At 37.2% G+C, this 17,150-nt stretch overlaps 2 protein-coding genes and 1 pseudogene across 2 annotated transcripts; 2 read left to right on the top strand and 1 right to left on the bottom strand.

Annotated features, from left to right (window-relative positions):
• The first annotated feature begins 2,889 nt into the window (after positions 1-2,889).
• LOC141846194 (putative polygalacturonase) lies at positions 2,890-5,812 on the top strand. The gene is made up of 6 exons (XM_074734193.1): positions 2,890-2,970; positions 3,507-3,824; positions 4,046-4,166; positions 4,265-4,439; positions 4,566-4,636; positions 4,848-5,812. Exons 1-6 carry the CDS (start codon positions 2,959-2,961, stop codon positions 5,513-5,515), a joined length of 1,365 nt encoding a protein of 454 aa, XP_074590294.1. The 5' UTR covers positions 2,890-2,958; the 3' UTR covers positions 5,516-5,812.
• A 1,136-nt stretch (positions 5,813-6,948) lies between these two features.
• Positions 6,949-9,069, bottom strand: LOC141845923 (putative pectinesterase/pectinesterase inhibitor 21; annotated as a pseudogene).
• Positions 9,070-11,137: 2,068 nt separating this feature from the next.
• On the top strand, positions 11,138-15,587 carry LOC141846045 (importin subunit alpha-1b-like). Its single transcript, XM_074734031.1, has 11 exons — positions 11,138-11,430; positions 11,602-11,698; positions 11,809-11,900; positions 11,996-12,127; positions 12,215-12,400; positions 12,494-12,657; positions 12,736-12,814; positions 13,800-13,928; positions 14,424-14,551; positions 14,649-15,033; positions 15,158-15,587. The coding sequence occupies exons 1-10, from the start codon at positions 11,221-11,223 to the stop codon at positions 15,025-15,027; spliced, it is 1,596 nt and encodes a 531-aa protein (XP_074590132.1). The 5' UTR covers positions 11,138-11,220; the 3' UTR covers positions 15,028-15,033; positions 15,158-15,587.
• Positions 15,588-17,150: the final 1,563 nt, after the last annotated feature.

Genomic DNA, 17,150 nt, shown 5'->3' with positions numbered 1-17,150 from the left:
GAGTAAAATATTCAGAATATAATCAATGTCCCATATTAAAAATATATAGAAAAGATCTTGGATAAATACTTAGAAGGCCAGATGGGTCGAAGGATTTGGGGTTAAGGGGGTTAAAAGGTCTGATTAAATAAATAATTAAAGATAAAACTTGATTATTTTCGATTAAAATTTTACTTCGTTGGTAATTGGACGAGATTAGTTTTTTCAGGCATCTATAGGAAGCTTACATGTCTTCTTTTACTTTTTCAGATGTTTGAGAACATTCAAATAAGAAATCAATCATGGCACCCCTTTAAACGATAATTATAAGTAACTAGTTTATGTAAGCCTATCGGGGTGGATTCAAATCATGGATGAACTTTGGTTGCTTGGAGAAAGCACTTTGCCATGAGGTTTGAAAATGAGCATTAATTGTCACAAAAAAGTGATAATGCTCACCCCAAGCGTCCTTCTATTGTCCATCTTAAAGTCTTATGAAAGGAAGGTAAATCACGATACTGAGTGACCTCTTAAGTGGAAGGAACTAATTTTTTCAAGGGCATGCACCCGTGAGGATTCTAATGTTGCTCCATTATTATAAATCTACCATTATTAATTGATAATAAAATGTGAAACTGTTACTTTGGCGACTCCTTTAGAATGACCCCCTCAATACCTGGAAGGGGGTAAATTATGAGAAGCTCCACCCTCAGCAACAGTAACACCTGCAGAGGGTGAGGCAACCAATGAGCTATTTCACACCACTGAGATTCGAACTCAAGTCTATTAACAGCAACATCCTTGTAGGAACCATCTGCACCAACTCATGGGGACGAAATTGAGAGCATCAATGTAAGCAAGAAGGTGGAATCAAAGAAAATATGCCTACGTGATTATAGAGCAAAGAGACATGAGAGCAAACACATCATGAAATATAAAAAAGAGTGAGAAAAAATAAAGAAAATATGCATGAGACAGAATCATCTATCACAAGTTGGATCAACTAGGCATTAATTGTTCCCGTGTGATGTAGTGGTAAAATATTTTTAAAAATAAATAAAAAATTAGGATTTTAATTTTAATATGGATAAATATTCTAGAGGTTGACCTTTGAGTATGCATAAGCTCTGCTTCACTATATATATAAACTTGCCCCATAGGTCTAATACAATGATAAAGAGTACTCATAAAGGTAATATATAAGAAGATCGAGCTTTAAAACTTTAAATAGGGTGAATATATTAAAAGTCAACTTATGAGTATGCATAATTGTGCTCCAAATTTAAACGATAAACGAATCAAAGAAAATGTCATTTACTTTCCATATTAATTGAGCAAAACTTAAATATGATCCTCGATCAAATATTAAATTTTATTTATTTATTTAGTTGATAATTCAGATATTTAATTTTTACGATCCGATTAATCCTAGAAATAATCGGTCTGATCTCATAAAAATTTTTATCGACCCTCAAAGTAAATAGATAAGTACAGATGAGCCCTAGCATATCATAAATTTTTCAAACTCTTCGAATATAATACCTAAATGAAATTTAAATTCTCATTTAAATTGAATAAGGAACTTAGTACATCTTTTACCATCTTGCCGTATCAGAGCATAAGAGCAATCTTCATGTTACTAGAGAACAATGCCATGTAGATGGATATTAGAACGTGACCGTCTAAATGGATACCAGGACAGATATTGGGACGTAAAGTGAAATTCAGTAATAAAATTAAATATACTCGTAAGGTAAAATAATTTTTTTTAAAAAAATTAAAAGGCAAAAAAAAAAAACTAGATGCCTACGTGATTAGATTATAATTATTATAATGGTATTTGAATTTTAAAGTAAAGTGAAGGACAAAATTTGTTTAAAGGTGAAATAAAAATAAAAAGATTATGAAAAATTGAAAAAAATATTAAATGGTGATGTAAGACTCTTGAGATGAAATTATGTAAAATGGAATTAAAGGTAAAATATTTATCGCACCAGATAAAATAGTAAAATTATATAACTATGAGGGTTAAAATCAAATTTTATTACTAAAATTAAAATCCGAAGAAACCTCAAGAGGAAAACGCCACTTCGGTAAAAAATTTCAAAAGTCAAGTGGAAAGATTAAACATTTTAAATAGTTCGCCTATTTTTTATACACCTAACTCAAAAAATATTAAAAATAAAATTTAGAAAATAAAAACAAACTTTAATCATTTAATGATTTTATTGGATTTGAGGTCTGATTCAAGTCGAACCGGTCGGTGTCCGGCTCAACTCGAAGGTGGGCCCGCCGCCTCCCTGTCAAACCACATGGGACACGCAGTCCCACGAGCCCAACTGGCCCCCACCGACCTTCCCCGCGCTCTCGACTGGCCTAGTCAATGTCCTTCGAATCCCATTCACATTATCATTTTAATCCGTTTTTTTTTTTAAAAAAAAACAGGAATTAAAATTTTTTTTTTCAAAATCGATAAATTAATTACTCATGTCCATAATTTCGCAAGTATTTAAGAGGACGAGCCCACAGAAAGGCCATCATGAGTTGGCACCTGCTTGTTTTGATAATATTAAATTTCCTCCTTTTTCTTCCATTTTTTTTTCCTTTTGTTTTTGTTTTCTTACTGTAACGTGCATTATTTGAGGGGGAATAATTTGGCCAGGCACCGACAAGGGAGGGGACCCACCAGAGAGCACCCACCACTCTCTCTTGTCCACATCATCCTGTTGCGGCCTCAATCGGATCTAAGCGTTGGGTAAATCTACGCTTGGATTTTCCTTTTTACCTTTTCCCCCCCTGGTTTTTTCTATATTTCTTTTCGAGGGGTCTAATCTATAAACCAGCGAGTTGAGTTGAGTTGAGTTGAGTTCCCTTGTTCTTGTGCTTCTTCTCTCTCCTCCTCTTCTCCAGGCTTGTGCAGTTGCAGCAGCACTTCGGTGTGCGGGCCTTCTGCTGCTGCCCCTTTCTTCGAAGGGGCTCATGAAGAGGCTAGTAAGTACGTTTTTGTGTTTGTCTTTCTTTCTTTCTTTCTTTTTTTTTGTTCTTTGGTTAATTTCAACTGCTGGGTGTTGGAATGGTGTTGAGTTTGATGGGTTTGTGAATTTTGAGTGTTTGGGAGGTTCTTGTTCCTTCTCCGATCCCCTTTGTGTGGGCAAAGTTCTTTTGGAGTAGCATTGAGAAAGTGGCCATTTGGATCATCTGTGTTTCTTTTTTCTCCTAGGGTTTTTGGATCCTCCCTAGTATGAAGTAGCTGAGATCCACTGGTTCATCCTTTTTTTTATTCTGTTCAGGAACTGATACTGTTACTTGGTCAATGCCAAGATCTCTGTTGGTGGAATTATTGAAAATGCAAGGATTTTGAGGAATTTACTTCCTTGTGCTCCCTCAGAAGATTAGATCCATCTTCTATGTTATTGTCTAAGAACCACTATTGTTTCTGTTCTTGATTAGTCTTGCTTTCGCATTTTCTGATATCGATATTGAATTGCTGTGAATGAACACATGCTAATAGCTCTTTGTGCCTTTAGGCATTTGTGATTCTTCTCCTAGTTGTTGTCGATGCCGACAGGGGCATCAGAAGTGATGCCCGTGGCTACTGCAATTACAAACGAAGCTTGAATCCGAGACCGCATAGTGTCACCATAACAGAATTTGGGGCGATCGGAGACGGTGTAACCTTGAACACGGTGGCCTTCCAAAATGCCATCTTTTATTTGAGGTCGTTCGCCGATAAAGGAGGAGCTCAGCTCTATGTTCCGAAAGGGAAATGGCTCACCGGAAGCTTCAACCTAACCAGTCACCTTACTCTCTTCTTGGAGAAGGATGCAGTGATTATTGGAAGTCAGGTCTCAACTAATACTCCCACACATTTTATCGATTTAGTATATATCTGTACATTTACAAAGTTGTTTTTGTAAGTACAAGTCGATATCTTGACGAGGGGAGTAATGTACATTATTAGCATTCAAGGACACCATGCTTTTGTATCATGTTAGATTTGTGCCATTTAAGATAGTTTAGGGCTGTTGAATATGTATCAGTTAAGACTTTTCCTTTTCACTCACAGGATTCGTCTCAATGGCCTATCGTAGAACCATTACCCTCCTATGGTCAGGGGCAAGATCTTCCAGGTCAGCGGTATCGTAGCTTGATAAATGGATATAACTTGACCGACGTAGTGATAACAGGCATGGATTCTTTGATTTCTTATCGGTTGTAAATCTGTGTTTAGCTCAATTAGTCATATGCTTTTTCAGTATAACATCCTTTGTTGCATGTTGAGCAGGTGATGACGGAACTATTGATGGGCAAGGTCTTGTTTGGTGGGAGTGGTTCAACTCCCGGACTTTGAATTATAGCCGGCCTCATGTTCTTGAACTCGTGAACTCTACTGATATCGTCGTTTCAAATTTAACCTTCTTGAATTCTCCTGCGTGGAGCATCCATCCAGTCTACTGCAGGTATGTTGTAGAAGTCAAGTTTCGACTTGTTTTTCCAGCCTCTTCGAGTACAATTTAGGTGGAAATCATCCCGTGAAATTTGAATTCTGAACACAAGTTTCTACTTGGTTTTCATGTACAATGCAGTAAAATCGATATCCAGAACATAACAGTTTATGCTTCATTTGATTCTCCATTTACAAATGGCATAGTTCCAGGTAATAATCCTGGTTCACTTTCTTCATTATTTGTTAGAAAAGTATCTAAAAGAATGGCATTTTTCTCTTGAAGTTGATATAATTTAGAACCGAGATCGTCTCGTTTACTCGAATCAAACATGTTACTGAACATTTAACTAAAACATCAATTGTCTTGAACTGATACTTTTGTCCCAATTTAGCTCATGCAATTTTCGCCTCCTTGCTTCAGATTCCTGCTCAAATTTGTGCATTGAAGACTGTAGTATTGAAGTTGGCCAGGATGCTATTGCTCTTAAAAGTGGTTGGGACAATTATGGTATCGTTTTCGATAGACCTTCAACCAATATCCATATCAGGAGGGTCCATTTGCAGGCACCATTCGGCTCAGGACTCGCTTTCGGCAGTGAGATGTCCGGTGGAATCTCACAGATATATGCCGAGCACCTCCACATTGACAACTCTTTCACCGGCATCAGCTTCGAAACCGCCCCCGGGCGCGGTGGCTTCATAACAAGCATTGTCATATCGAATGTGGAAATGGAGAATGTGCACGAGGCATTTTGGTTCACTGGCAACTCTAGTAGCCATCCCGACGATCAGTACGACCCAGATGCCCTCCCAGTGATCCAACAAATTACCCTAAAAAATGTGGTTGGCACCAACATATCGACAGCCGGATTCTTTTCCGGAATCGACAATGATCCCTTCACTGCTATTTGTCTTGCAAACATCACACTGTCAATCTCCTCAGACCATGATCTCTCCTTCTCTTGGTCTTGTTCAAATGTTTCAGGATACTCAGAATCAGTCTTTCCTAATCCATGCTCCAACCTCACTTCAAACTCCTCCCTCTTCTGCTTCTCTCTGGACGACTTCACCGCCATTGCAGAAGCTTGATGAACACTTGCCTCTGCGGTTGCGATCGATATTTGTTTCAGGCCTCGTGTACAATCGTGAAACTTGAGCCTTGTTGCCATTGTTTGCTGATTCTTGCTCCCTCAATAAATCCCAACAATGAAGATCCTTTTCTTCCATTGATCATTGAGTCCATGCTTGTTCATCATCTTTGGTAGTTCTAAATGGAAAAAGGGTTGGAATTAGAGATGGTAATGTGGATTCTTGTACAGGTAAATTTCTTCATTCAATCTGTAAGAAAATTTTTTGGTAGTGGTTGGAATCCAGACATTTGCTCGATACCATTTTTCTAATGTTTACTGAGTGTCAAAATTCCAGTACCATTTTAAATTTAAAAAGTTAGTATTCAAAATATTTATTTATCATCTTAATATGTTTTTTTTAATTTTTTTCTCAAAATTTTTCTAGTATTTCAATGCATTTATTTTTAAAAAATAATATTTTGGCAAAGTTAAATTCCCGTCTTAGATATTTGATGAAAGTCAGACTCGGATTCAGAGAACTCCTTAAGGATCCAGAAATTGAGTTGGATTGTACTATGATTAACTAATTATTAAAAATTTATTTATCATTAATTAATCATCGATTTTAAAATCATTTGCTAATTAAATATTAATTTCAAAATCGATCATTTATTTAATAATAAATTTTATAATTGATCGTTAATTTAACGATGAAATTTATAATCCATTTATTTCAACGATTGATTATAAAATCTATTATTAATTTACAATCATAAATTTAATTGATGTCTAATATAACAATCGAAAATAATTCTGTTATTAAGTTATGATAAAAAATTATAATCGATAATTAATTTAATAATTATAATTATTAAGTGGTCGTTATTTTATATTAATTAATAATCAAAATAAATTTCATCGTTAACTTATATTCGATTATAATTTTCGATCATAAATGAAATTATTTTTGATAATTATATTAGTAACTAATATTTTAATTAGTTATTAATTTATAATTAAAAATTTTAGTTGATTGTTATTTAACTATCAAATTAATTTGATCATTATAATTTTCAAATATTAATTAATAATTTTAATTAATCATGCTAATTAACTACTAAAATAAATTCCATGGATCGACTATAATTTTCACCTTATCATATGACTAATAACTGAATCTATTTTTTATCGTGTTTGAGAGACTATTTATACATTAGTATATATTTGTGGGTTGGTTTTAATTAGTCGTGTTAAAAATTTTAAGGCTTTGCATCGGTTTTATTTTTTTCCATTTTAGTTTTCTAATTCTGAAAATTTTTTAGTTTATTTAATAAAAAAATATTTTGATAATTGATAGCCAAGTAAATTACTTGAATTAAGTAATTTGCTCCATAAATAAATAACAATAGAACAAAAATCTATAAGATCTTACATCCCCAATCGTGTTTCATATCACTCGTATTCTGCATAAAAGAAGTTTTTTTATTAAGAAAAACTTTTGATGTTTGAAGAATGGAAGAGTATTAGAAGGTCTTTTCTTATTTATTCATGGATATTGAGAGAGGATCAATTGAGCAAAAGTTTAAATTCAACTTTTATTTGATCGATTCATTTCGCTTCAATCATCAGATTTCAGTTTACAGAAGCTCACCTCCAATCTAAACCTGTGAGATTACAAGTTCAGATCGCGATAAAATAAAAAATAAACAAAACAAAAACAAAAAAAAAAAAGAGGAAAGTTGCAGTTTTTGAGGTTCGATCCTCATCGTTCTGTAAGCCAAAATTGCATGTGCCAGTAACCGATCGATCCTACAGCAATCCCGGCGTGAAAGGGACGCCGGTGGCCGGCAGCCAGGTGCTGCCCTGGATGAACTTGTTCACCGTGAACATTTCTGCGTGGACGAGGTCGACCTTCTTGACGCCCCTCCAGGTTGCCCTGTTGGCGGTGGCGCTGCCGGGGCCGCGGTTGTCGACCTCGGCGTAGAAGCAGGTGCTCAGGCCGAAATCGCCGAGCCACGGCATCCACCCCGCGGGATCGATGACGTCGTCGATCTGCGACTGCACGATGAGCGTGCGCGAGTACTCCTTCCATGGCCGCCCCAGGTAGACCTTGAACCTCCCCTGCTCCGGCTTCAGCGACTCGTCGGCGCTGATGGTGCAGTTGTGGAGCACGATGGCGGTGGCCTCGCGGCGGTCCTTCCGCCCCTGCGCCGTGCAGATGCACTGCTGGTTGTCGAGGGGGCGCCGGACGAGGAGGAGGCAGTTCTGGAAGATGGTCGGGGAGTCGCCGAAGAGGAAGTCGATGGTGCCGGAGATGGTGCATTCGCGGTAGAACTGCCTCTTGGTGTGGGCGTAGAGCGTGTCCTGGTATCCGTCCATCTGGCAGCGGTAGAACACCGATTTGTCGGACTGCACCCTCAGCGCCACCGCCTGGTGCTTCGCCGCCCCCGCCGAGTTCTCCACCCCGAAATCCCTCATCATGAACCCGTCTCCGACCACCCCTGCAGCGTCCGAATCAACACGACGGATCAGGAAGTTGGATACTAACTTCGATCGAGCTTGTTAATTACCGAGCGTGGCGGTTTTGAAGGTCGGCGTGCCGTCGACGAAGTTCAAGTTTCCGGTGATCTTTGTCTTGGTGGCGCCGTCGCCGATCATCACCAAGTTCGTCTTCTTCCGGTCCACCGTCACGTATTCCTTGTACACGCCTTCTTTGACGTAGATCACGAACATTTGCTTGGAATTCTCTGGCGCTGCGGCGACTGCTTCCGTAATGGTCTTGAACTGGCCGCTGCCGTCTTGCGCCACCGTCACGTTCGGCTCCATCTGCTCCGGCGAGAGCGCGAGCAGCCTGCGCTTCTCGCCGTGGACCCACGCGGGGAGCTCCGCATCCTCCGACGAGAACAGTCTTCGGTTGAGCGGGGCGATCTGGAAGGAATTGAGCACGGAGGAGATCTCGTCGACGATGGCGAGCGTGTTGCTGGTGAGTGCGGCGGAGCTGTTGAGGGCTTTTGCCATCGACTCCGCCGTGTCCCCCGTCGTGTTCTCGAAGCCTTCGAGGCACGTCTGTTGATAAGTGATGGCGGCGCTGAGCCAGACCCTGAGGTCGTCCACGGCCTCGCCGACCCTGCTCATGTCCATGCCGACGAACTTCTCGACGGAGTTCCGAAGGTCGTCGATGGCGTAGTCGAGCAGCTCGTCGCAGGCTTCGAGCGCCTTTTTCGTCAGCGGGTCCGCCGCCGCCTTCTGGAGCAGGGCGGAGTGGTTGATGCCTTCGCGGACCCGCTCGATCGTCGCGTCGAAGATCATCTGGACAAGCCTCTTGGGGTCCGTATGGTTGTCGGCGCCGCCGGCGATAAGCGAGCTCTCGCACTCCTCCTTGTAGTCGGTCGGCTGGCAGAACGACTGGATCGACTTCGAGGTCGTCTGAATGGTGGCGTCGTCGCCACCGCCGGAGGAACTGCCCGCGCCATGCCGTGAGACGCCAACCGTGACGGCGAACACGCAAGCGACGAGGACGATGGAGGAGCCTGCGACTACAAACATCTTCTTACTCTTCCCTTGCTCAGCCATCTTTGCGGCTGCCGGAGAGATTCGAAAGGAATGGGATGGAGCTTGGAGGGAGGGAACAGAGAGCGGTGGATTTAAAGGAGATGAGTGGGCGAGCAGAAGTTGGAGAGCCACAGGTCAGAATAGAAGGTCCTCGTTTGTTTCTCCGATTATTTGGGAGGAGGAAGAGGAGAGTTGACCTTTTGGTCAACGGCTTATTGCCATGGTTCTGATGAGTTGACAATTATAGCCGTCTCCCACGAATGGTGGACGTCCATTAGATTCTCTCTCTCTCTCGTAAATTTCTTATTTTATCGTTCATTGTTTTAGAGAGAGAACTTAATTTTGTGGTTGGCAGCTGTTGAAAATTAATGTCGAATTAGATATTATTCCAATTAAAGTTTTTATTAGAATTAATGTTTGATAAATTTATGTATTTTCATTAAAAATAATTATTAATGTTTCTCATCCATGTTTCTATACTCGTTATGCGTCATTTGTTTTCATGATGTTTTAACTTAAGATTTTTGATGACTAAAATGATAATATGATTTTAATTATTATTTTATAACTCTATTATTCATTTTTGAAGATCAATACATTAAAAAAACAAATATAAAATTATTATTGCATTTATAATTAAAAACTATATCAACATTTATAATATAAAAGTATTTTGGTTCAGGATTATCATTGATAATTTTAGTTATCTGTTCAAGTTTATCAACTATAACTTTATTTGATTTAGATTACGTTCTATTCTAAAATAATACAACATCCAATATTAATAAAACATCATCAAATAACTTATAAATTGAATATGATTGGGTAGCATAAGATTTTTTAATGATTCTAGGTTAATAATTTTTTTTATGATTAACTTTTGATTTTAGAATTGTATTAATTTAAATGTATAATAAAAATTAATTGAAATTGAGTTAATTTTTAATTTAAATAATTATAAATTTTAAAAGAGATAATTTAAAAAATTATTTTATTAATATACATATATATATATAAATATTTAAAAATTATAAATAAATTAATATATATATTATATATCAATTTATTATCATTATTAATATTATTAATTTAATTTATTTTAAAAATAAATTGAATATGATAATTATTAAATTGATTATATTTTATTCCTTCTAAATTAAATATTATTAAACAATATTTTATACATGATAATTTAAATTAAATGCACTCTAATAACCGTGTCTTTAAGTTTGATCACAGAAAGTTTCTCAAAAATATTTTTTAAAAGTTTTGGATTTGTTTAATTATAAAAGTATTTTAGGAATCAGGTTCAGTATTTGAAAAAAAATGATAAAATATTGTTTTAAAATATATACCTATATAATATTTAAATAAATCGTGATACTTAACTTTTTAACAGAATTTTATATTTAGATTCATAAATCTTTTAAAATGTTTTTGAATATATTTTTGTATTTATAGAAATTACTCTTTACATATATTATTAGCAGTTTTTAATGGCCAATTTAATATGAATACATAGATTATCTTACTATTTTACCCTTGAAGTTTGAATGGACGGTTCGATGAACCTAGAATCATTTGAATCTGACGGTGGAAATGCATAGGCAATTTGTCAGAGGAGTGGCAGTCTCGTAATTTGATGTGATTTAAAAGACTTCTGATTAAATTGAAATTTAAACTTGCCCCGCGGTTAACGTACCGTATCGTATCCGACCACGTCATCACAGCGTTCCTCTGCTCCTGTAGATTCTATATACCAGCGACCTAATTACACGTGGCACAATTAAAATTACAAATACATCCAATAACAGATCGCCACGTAGTACGGATCACTTTAATTAAATCGCATTTCGTGACTAGCCGCTCTACTCGCCATAATTCGTTTTTCGCACGGACTTGTTCGAAGCTATCCCTATCTTTACCTTCCTTAGATGAAACGGGGCCCGCAGAATTCGAGGAGGGTAATTTTTGGAGTAGATTTGTTTCAATTTTTTTCTCCAATCTAGGGTTTCGTTGTGCCCGTTCGGTGCGCACACATTTCTTCCGCTCTATAAAAGAATCCCTTTCTCGACCGCATCTTCTCTCTTCAAGTTTCGTGAGATCTTCGGGATCGCCATTCTCGCTCGATCTCTTGCTTCGTGTCGGCGGGGGGAGTAGAAGCAGAGCGAGATGTCGCTGAGGCCGAGCGAGAGGGCGGAGGTACGCCGGAATAAGTACAAGGTGGCCGTCGACGCTGAGGAGGGGCGGCGCCGCAGGGAGGACAACATGGTTGAAATCCGAAAGAATCGTCGGGAGGAAAGCCTGCAGAAGAAGCGGCGGGAGGGGATGATGTCCCAGTCGTTTCCTCAGCCGGTCCACACCTCTCCGGTGGAGAAGAAGGTGATCTTTCTTCCTATGATTTTTTTTTTATTATTTTAAAGTTCCATTTGGATTCTTAGATCGACTTTCTGTTGTGTCTTAATCCGGATTGGTTGGATGGATGGTGATAGGGTTAGGGTATTGGTTATGGAAATCGGGATTTGTTAATTTGTTTGATTTGATGATTTGCAGTTAGAAAATCTTCCGGCGTTGGTCGCAGGTGCTCATTCTGATGACACTTCTATGCAATTGGAGGCAGTTACGCACTTTCGTAAATTACTATCAATAGGTATTTGTTGATCATTCATTTTGTTGTGATGTATCGCTTTCGTCTTTAGTTCGATAAGTTGACCATTCTGAATAATTAATTTTGTTTTTACCTGGTATTTATCTCGTCAGAAAGAAGCCCTCCAATCGAAGAGGTGATACAATCTGGGGTAGTTCCTCGATTTGTTGAATTCCTCACGAGGGAAGATTATCCTCAACTTCAGGTCAGTGTGCTTCCCTGTCATATTGAATTAATGTTTTCTTTTTCTTTGTTAATTCAAGCTTATATGACAGTTTTTTTTTTGTTTGCATGCTGTAGTTTGAAGCTGCTTGGGCTCTCACCAATATCGCCTCTGGAACTTCCGATCACACAAGGGTTGTAATAGATAGTGGAGCAGTCCAGATATTCGTTAAACTTCTCAATTCCCTGAGTGAAGATGTCCGTGAGCAGGTATGTACTTTTGCAGATTGGTGTTTCATTGATAGATTTGTGTGTTTTGTTATGAATAGTTTAGCTAATGCACTATATCTTATCTAGGCGGTATGGGCGTTGGGGAATGTAGCTGGTGATTCTCCGAAATACAGAGATTTTGTCCTCGCCAATGGAGCACTATTTCCTCTCCTGCTACAGCTGAATGAGCATGCAAAACTCTCCATGTTAAGGAACGCCACATGGACTCTTTCTAATTTCTGCAGAGGGAAGCCACAACCAGATTTTGAAAACGTATATATTTTTTTAAAATCTCAGTTAGTCTTTTGATTATATTCTCATATACATTTGGTGCTTATACTATTTTCTTCCATGCATTTTGATCAGGTTAAGGCTGCTCTCCCGGTCCTTGAGCGATTAATTCATTCCAATGATGAGGAAGTGCTTACAGATGCATGCTGGGCATTGTCTTATTTGTCTGATGGCAGCAATGAGAAAATACAAGCTGTACTTGAGGCTGGTGTCTGTCCTCGTCTTGTAGAACTACTACTGTATGGAAGCATTGACCTTGTTCATTTGCATCACTTTTTTGTATCTCTAAATGCTTAATTCATTTAAGTTTATGGCAGCCATCCATCACCTTCTGTGCTTATTCCAGCCCTTCGCACTGTGGGTAACATTGTGACGGGAGATGATGTGCAGACACAGGTATGTTAAATTACCATCGTTGGTTTTATGAAGTTATTTTACTTGATTTGTTTGAAGGAGAGCCTTGGCACAACGGTAAAGTTGCTGTCATGTGACTTAGAAATAGTCTCTTGCAAAGCAAGGTAAGACAGCGTACAATAGACCCTTCTCTTTGATTCTGCATTGGCTGGAGCTTCGTGCACCGGATTTCCCTTTTTATTCTACTCGATTTGTTTCCTTGTGGACTTCATCTTTTGCTCTTGTTACTGACGTGAGTTATCCGTACTAGTGAGTTAGGATGCAACAGAACCGTGTTTATTTATGGGGCATGCCTGACATTTCATAACTACGATTCATTTTTCTTTTACTCTGATATCCATTATCCAATTTTCCCTTCTGACTTTATTTCTCAGAGTTATATTGGTTTATTTTATTGAAATATATAATTATCTACATAATGAACCTGGTGGATTCCCCAAGACTGCAATTTTTAAAAAATGGAATCCATAATAAATTTGTTATGTTGTGTGCTGCCTCGTACTAGATATGTGATTATATATTCAAACACTTGAGCTTGTCAATAAATTTATATGCTTATGTTCATGCCTGATAAGCTAATTCATATAAAAATATAACATCAAAAAGGTATGCTTCAAAATACATGTGTTCTTCCATCATGAGTTCATCACAACAAGTGCACCAATAACTTAAATATTTAAATTCTTTCTTCAAGGAGTAAATGACAGAATTTGTACAATATCTGCATAGTATTTAACTGCTTCAAATATAATTAGCAGTATTTGTAATTCACTTAGATTTATTCTCATGTTCCAATGAGTTTCCACATATGATCATTTGTCTATTCATGGTGTTTGATGGATCATTTAAAAGCATGCATATTGTTTGCTATTTGACTATGTTTTTTTTCTCCCCATGTCATAAAATATATCTTTGACTTTTTGCTATATGTCATCTTGATTTTAATTGTTTTTTTTTTTGTTTCCAGTATGTGATTAATCAGAATGCTCTTCCTTGCCTCCTCAACCTCTTGACTCACAATCACAAAAAAAGCATAAAAAAGGAAGCTTGTTGGACCATATCAAACATCACAGCTGGAAACAAGGAACAAATACAGGTGAATTTTATGAGAATAAAAAATGGTAAATCATTGAATGCATGTTTATAAGGGTTCACCAACAGTTTGAAAACAATGATGCAGCTGCTTTCATCCTTGTATTTCAAAGATAATGTCCCCTATGATGGATATAATGCATGTGAATTCATCAATTTTGCAAACAAAGATTCTCCAGTGTTTTTTGCTTGTAATTAGAAGTCTTTTTTTTCTGTTCTAATTGTTTTTTACCTTATCCTTAATTAAATAGGGGGCCTAAGATAGATTTTTTCCATTGGAGTGTCCCTAGAATTATAACTACTACTTATCTAACGTGTTGGTGCATTCCACTAGTTTGCTTGAGAGACTAATCTCTACTATTCATGGCATCTTTTTTTTTTTCTTTAATTGTTAACTTTAACCTAAGAAGTTCTCATTTGTTAGTGCAATTGGCTAAATATTTAGAAATTTCTTCCCCTTTATTTTTACAGTAATAAAAACATTTATGAAATGTTGCAGGTTGTCATAGCTGCTGGTATCATTGGTCCCCTTGTGAATATAATGCAAACTGCAGAGTTTGATATCAAGAAAGAGGCAGCATGGGCCATCTCTAATGCCACTTCGGGTGGTACACACGAGCAGATAAAGTATGTAATTGCTATTTTTTTCATTTTCACCTTGTTACTTGCAGTTACTGAACTGTTGAATTTACCCTGGTCAACTAAAATTTTGTTGTTTGAGCAGGTACTTGGTTAGTCAGGGCTGTATCCAGCCCTTATGTGACCTACTCGTGTGCCCTGATCCAAGAATCGTCACTGTTTGCCTGGAAGGGCTTGAAAATATCTTGAAGGTCGGCGAAGTGGAGAAGAACTCAGGTGCTAGTGGCGATGTCAATTTATATGCTCAGATGATTGACGAAGCAGAGGGCTTGGAGAAGATTGAGAATCTTCAGAGCCATGATAATACTGAAATTTATGAGAAAGCTGTGAATATTCTTGAAACTTACTGGTTGGAGGAGGAAGAAGAAGCAGCAATGCCTGCAGCTGATGCTGCTCAAACTGGATTCCATTTCGGGAACAGCGACCAAAACGAAGTTCCTCATGGAGGGTTCAACTTCAGTTAAACAACGGTAGGAAGTTGATTCCTAATGTTTTCAAATTACGTGAATGATAATTGTTACAATAACCCACTGGTCCCTACTATCAGAACAGATCTATAATTTAAATATGCAAATAAGAATTTCTACATTGCAGGTGGTATTCTATGGAGGTGCAGTGATCATGTCTCAGTAGCTGGAGATGGTTCCAGTTCAGCATCCTCGTCGGGCAAGTCGCGTCAGGGGGTCAAAGTTTGAGGTTGAGGTCAGGGGGTCAGGTCAGTCGAGTCCAGTCCAGTCCAGTCCGTCAAAGTGGGACCAATAGAGTAAGGCCTTTAAGGAAAGATGACACTATGTTGTTGCTTAATGCAACCCAATGGAAAGGAGTTCTTGTGATGAATTTGTTTAGGGCCTGGATGCCATGTTTTTGCTTCAGAGTATGAGCATTTCCAAGGTCTGAGTTGAATTTGTTACTGGTTAAGAGTCATGCTCTCATTGATGGCAGGTCATGTTTTGTGGCCTTCTCCAAGAAAGATTGTACTTTAACATTTGCTACTACTCTCTTCAGTTTGATTTCTTCTGTGCAATTGTGAGTCTGAAAATTTATTGCTTTTACAAGATCATTTCCTTCTGGAATTCATTTGGTCAATGCTAAGCACCTTTTCTTTCCTCCTTGCTTGTAGAATTGCCATGTTTAATTGGTTTCCTCAACTCACTAGTGCAAATTGTGTGCAGACTATAAATGTTCTTGTTATCTATTGTTTGGCGTTGCACGTTTGCTACGTGTCCATGCAGAAGAGCACTTCACGTTTGTAACTTGTCCACGCAATTTTCGATTCAATGATCTTGATTGTTTATCTAAGATTATCAATAAAAATTTTATTTAGTTTAGATAATGAATAATTTTCGAGTAATGATGCGTGCCGACAAGTTAACAAACAGGGCATATAATTCAGATCTAATACGATTACCGAAAAAAGTCAAGGTTTTCTTTGACTTTGGGATTAATGAAATTCAACCGTCATTCCTTTGTGTGGAAGACTCTCAAATCCAACAGGTGACAGTGATGGCAGCATCGACAAGCTACGATGATGGCGACGTCAATGGGCGAGGATGCATTGACGATGATGACAACCACAATAATAAAAGAAAATGATAATCTTAGTTAATCGTATTGATTCAATCTTTGAAGGTGATCGATCCGGTTTCATAGAAGTTTTTCATCGACCACCAAGAGTAAATCGGGAAGCGCATACGGCCAACCCAGATGCCCAACGTCCTTTGATTGCGATCCTCATTTGAAAGAAAATTCCTACAAATACGCCGTAGCTGGAGATCGAACCGCACGACAATAATAGCATGTGAGGGAAGTTGATTTTTTTTTTAAACTTAGATTTTTTTATTTAAAATTTTGATCAATTGAATCAATCAACTCCTATAGTTATGATAAACTAAATAGATCCAATCTAAAGTCTAATAAAATTATCTTATTTTTTTAAATAATAAAAAAATTTAAAATATTATCTAAATTTATTTATTTATATATAATATATATTTCATTAATAATAATATTATTATTATATATATATATAGTATTTTATTAAACTAAATTATACATTAAAATCTCTAAACATGTTTAAGTTTTTATTTATTATCAAGATTTAATTAAATAATATTTTATTTTTTATAATTTTAATTATCTGAAAATCACTTTAAAATGTACTCTTTTATGTCTTCCACTTTAGATTAGAGGGATTTAAGCTCATCTTCAATACGTTCAATTACTATCTATTTGATTGTGGGATTTTTTATCGAAACTGATATGGAGGTTCGACGAGAAATAAAATTTATGAATTAAACAACATTGTAAATTTAAGAAAACAAGTTTAATCTTGATAAATAATCACGGGCAAGTAACAAAAAAGATGATAAAAATCGATAGAAATACATGATATGAGAGAATGTCTAGAAATTAATTAATCCATTAAATGTAAACAACACTAATTTTCAAGCGAGAATGAATGACATTATCAATTGATGCGAACCTCTCTTACCAAGTAGGATGTTTACCGAGGGGAATATTGATGTGTGATGCATGCAGAGAGAATAGTTATGAGATAGAGCAAGCCATAGGAGCATGAATTCGTCAG

This window comes from Curcuma longa, chromosome 15 (genome assembly GCF_044706935.1).
Source record: "Curcuma longa cultivar G26 ecotype Majalengka, Jawa Barat chromosome 15, ITB_CL_G26_1.1, whole genome shotgun sequence".
NCBI lineage: Eukaryota > Viridiplantae > Streptophyta > Magnoliopsida > Zingiberales > Zingiberaceae > Curcuma > Curcuma longa.
This window is presented reverse-complemented; position numbering and strand designations above follow the sequence as displayed.

What these genes read in the sequence shown, in the direction of transcription:
- LOC141846045 (XM_074734031.1), top strand. Translation starts at nt 11,221, where the DNA reads ATGTCGCTGAGGCCGAGCGAGAGGGCGGAGGTACGCCGGAATAAGTAC. An exon ending in CCTCTCCGGTGGAGAAGAAG is followed by an intron (nt 11,431 to 11,601) that starts GTGATCTTTCTT and finishes GATGATTTGCAG; the next exon opens with TTAGAAAATCTTCCGGCGTT. An exon ending in GTGAAGATGTCCGTGAGCAG is followed by an intron (nt 12,128 to 12,214) that starts GTATGTACTTTT and finishes TATCTTATCTAG; the next exon opens with GCGGTATGGGCGTTGGGGAA.
- LOC141846194 (XM_074734193.1), top strand. An exon ending in CAGTGATTATTGGAAGTCAG is followed by an intron (nt 3,825 to 4,045) that starts GTCTCAACTAAT and finishes TTTCACTCACAG; the next exon opens with GATTCGTCTCAATGGCCTAT. An exon ending in ATCCATCCAGTCTACTGCAG is followed by an intron (nt 4,440 to 4,565) that starts GTATGTTGTAGA and finishes TGTACAATGCAG; the next exon opens with TAAAATCGATATCCAGAACA.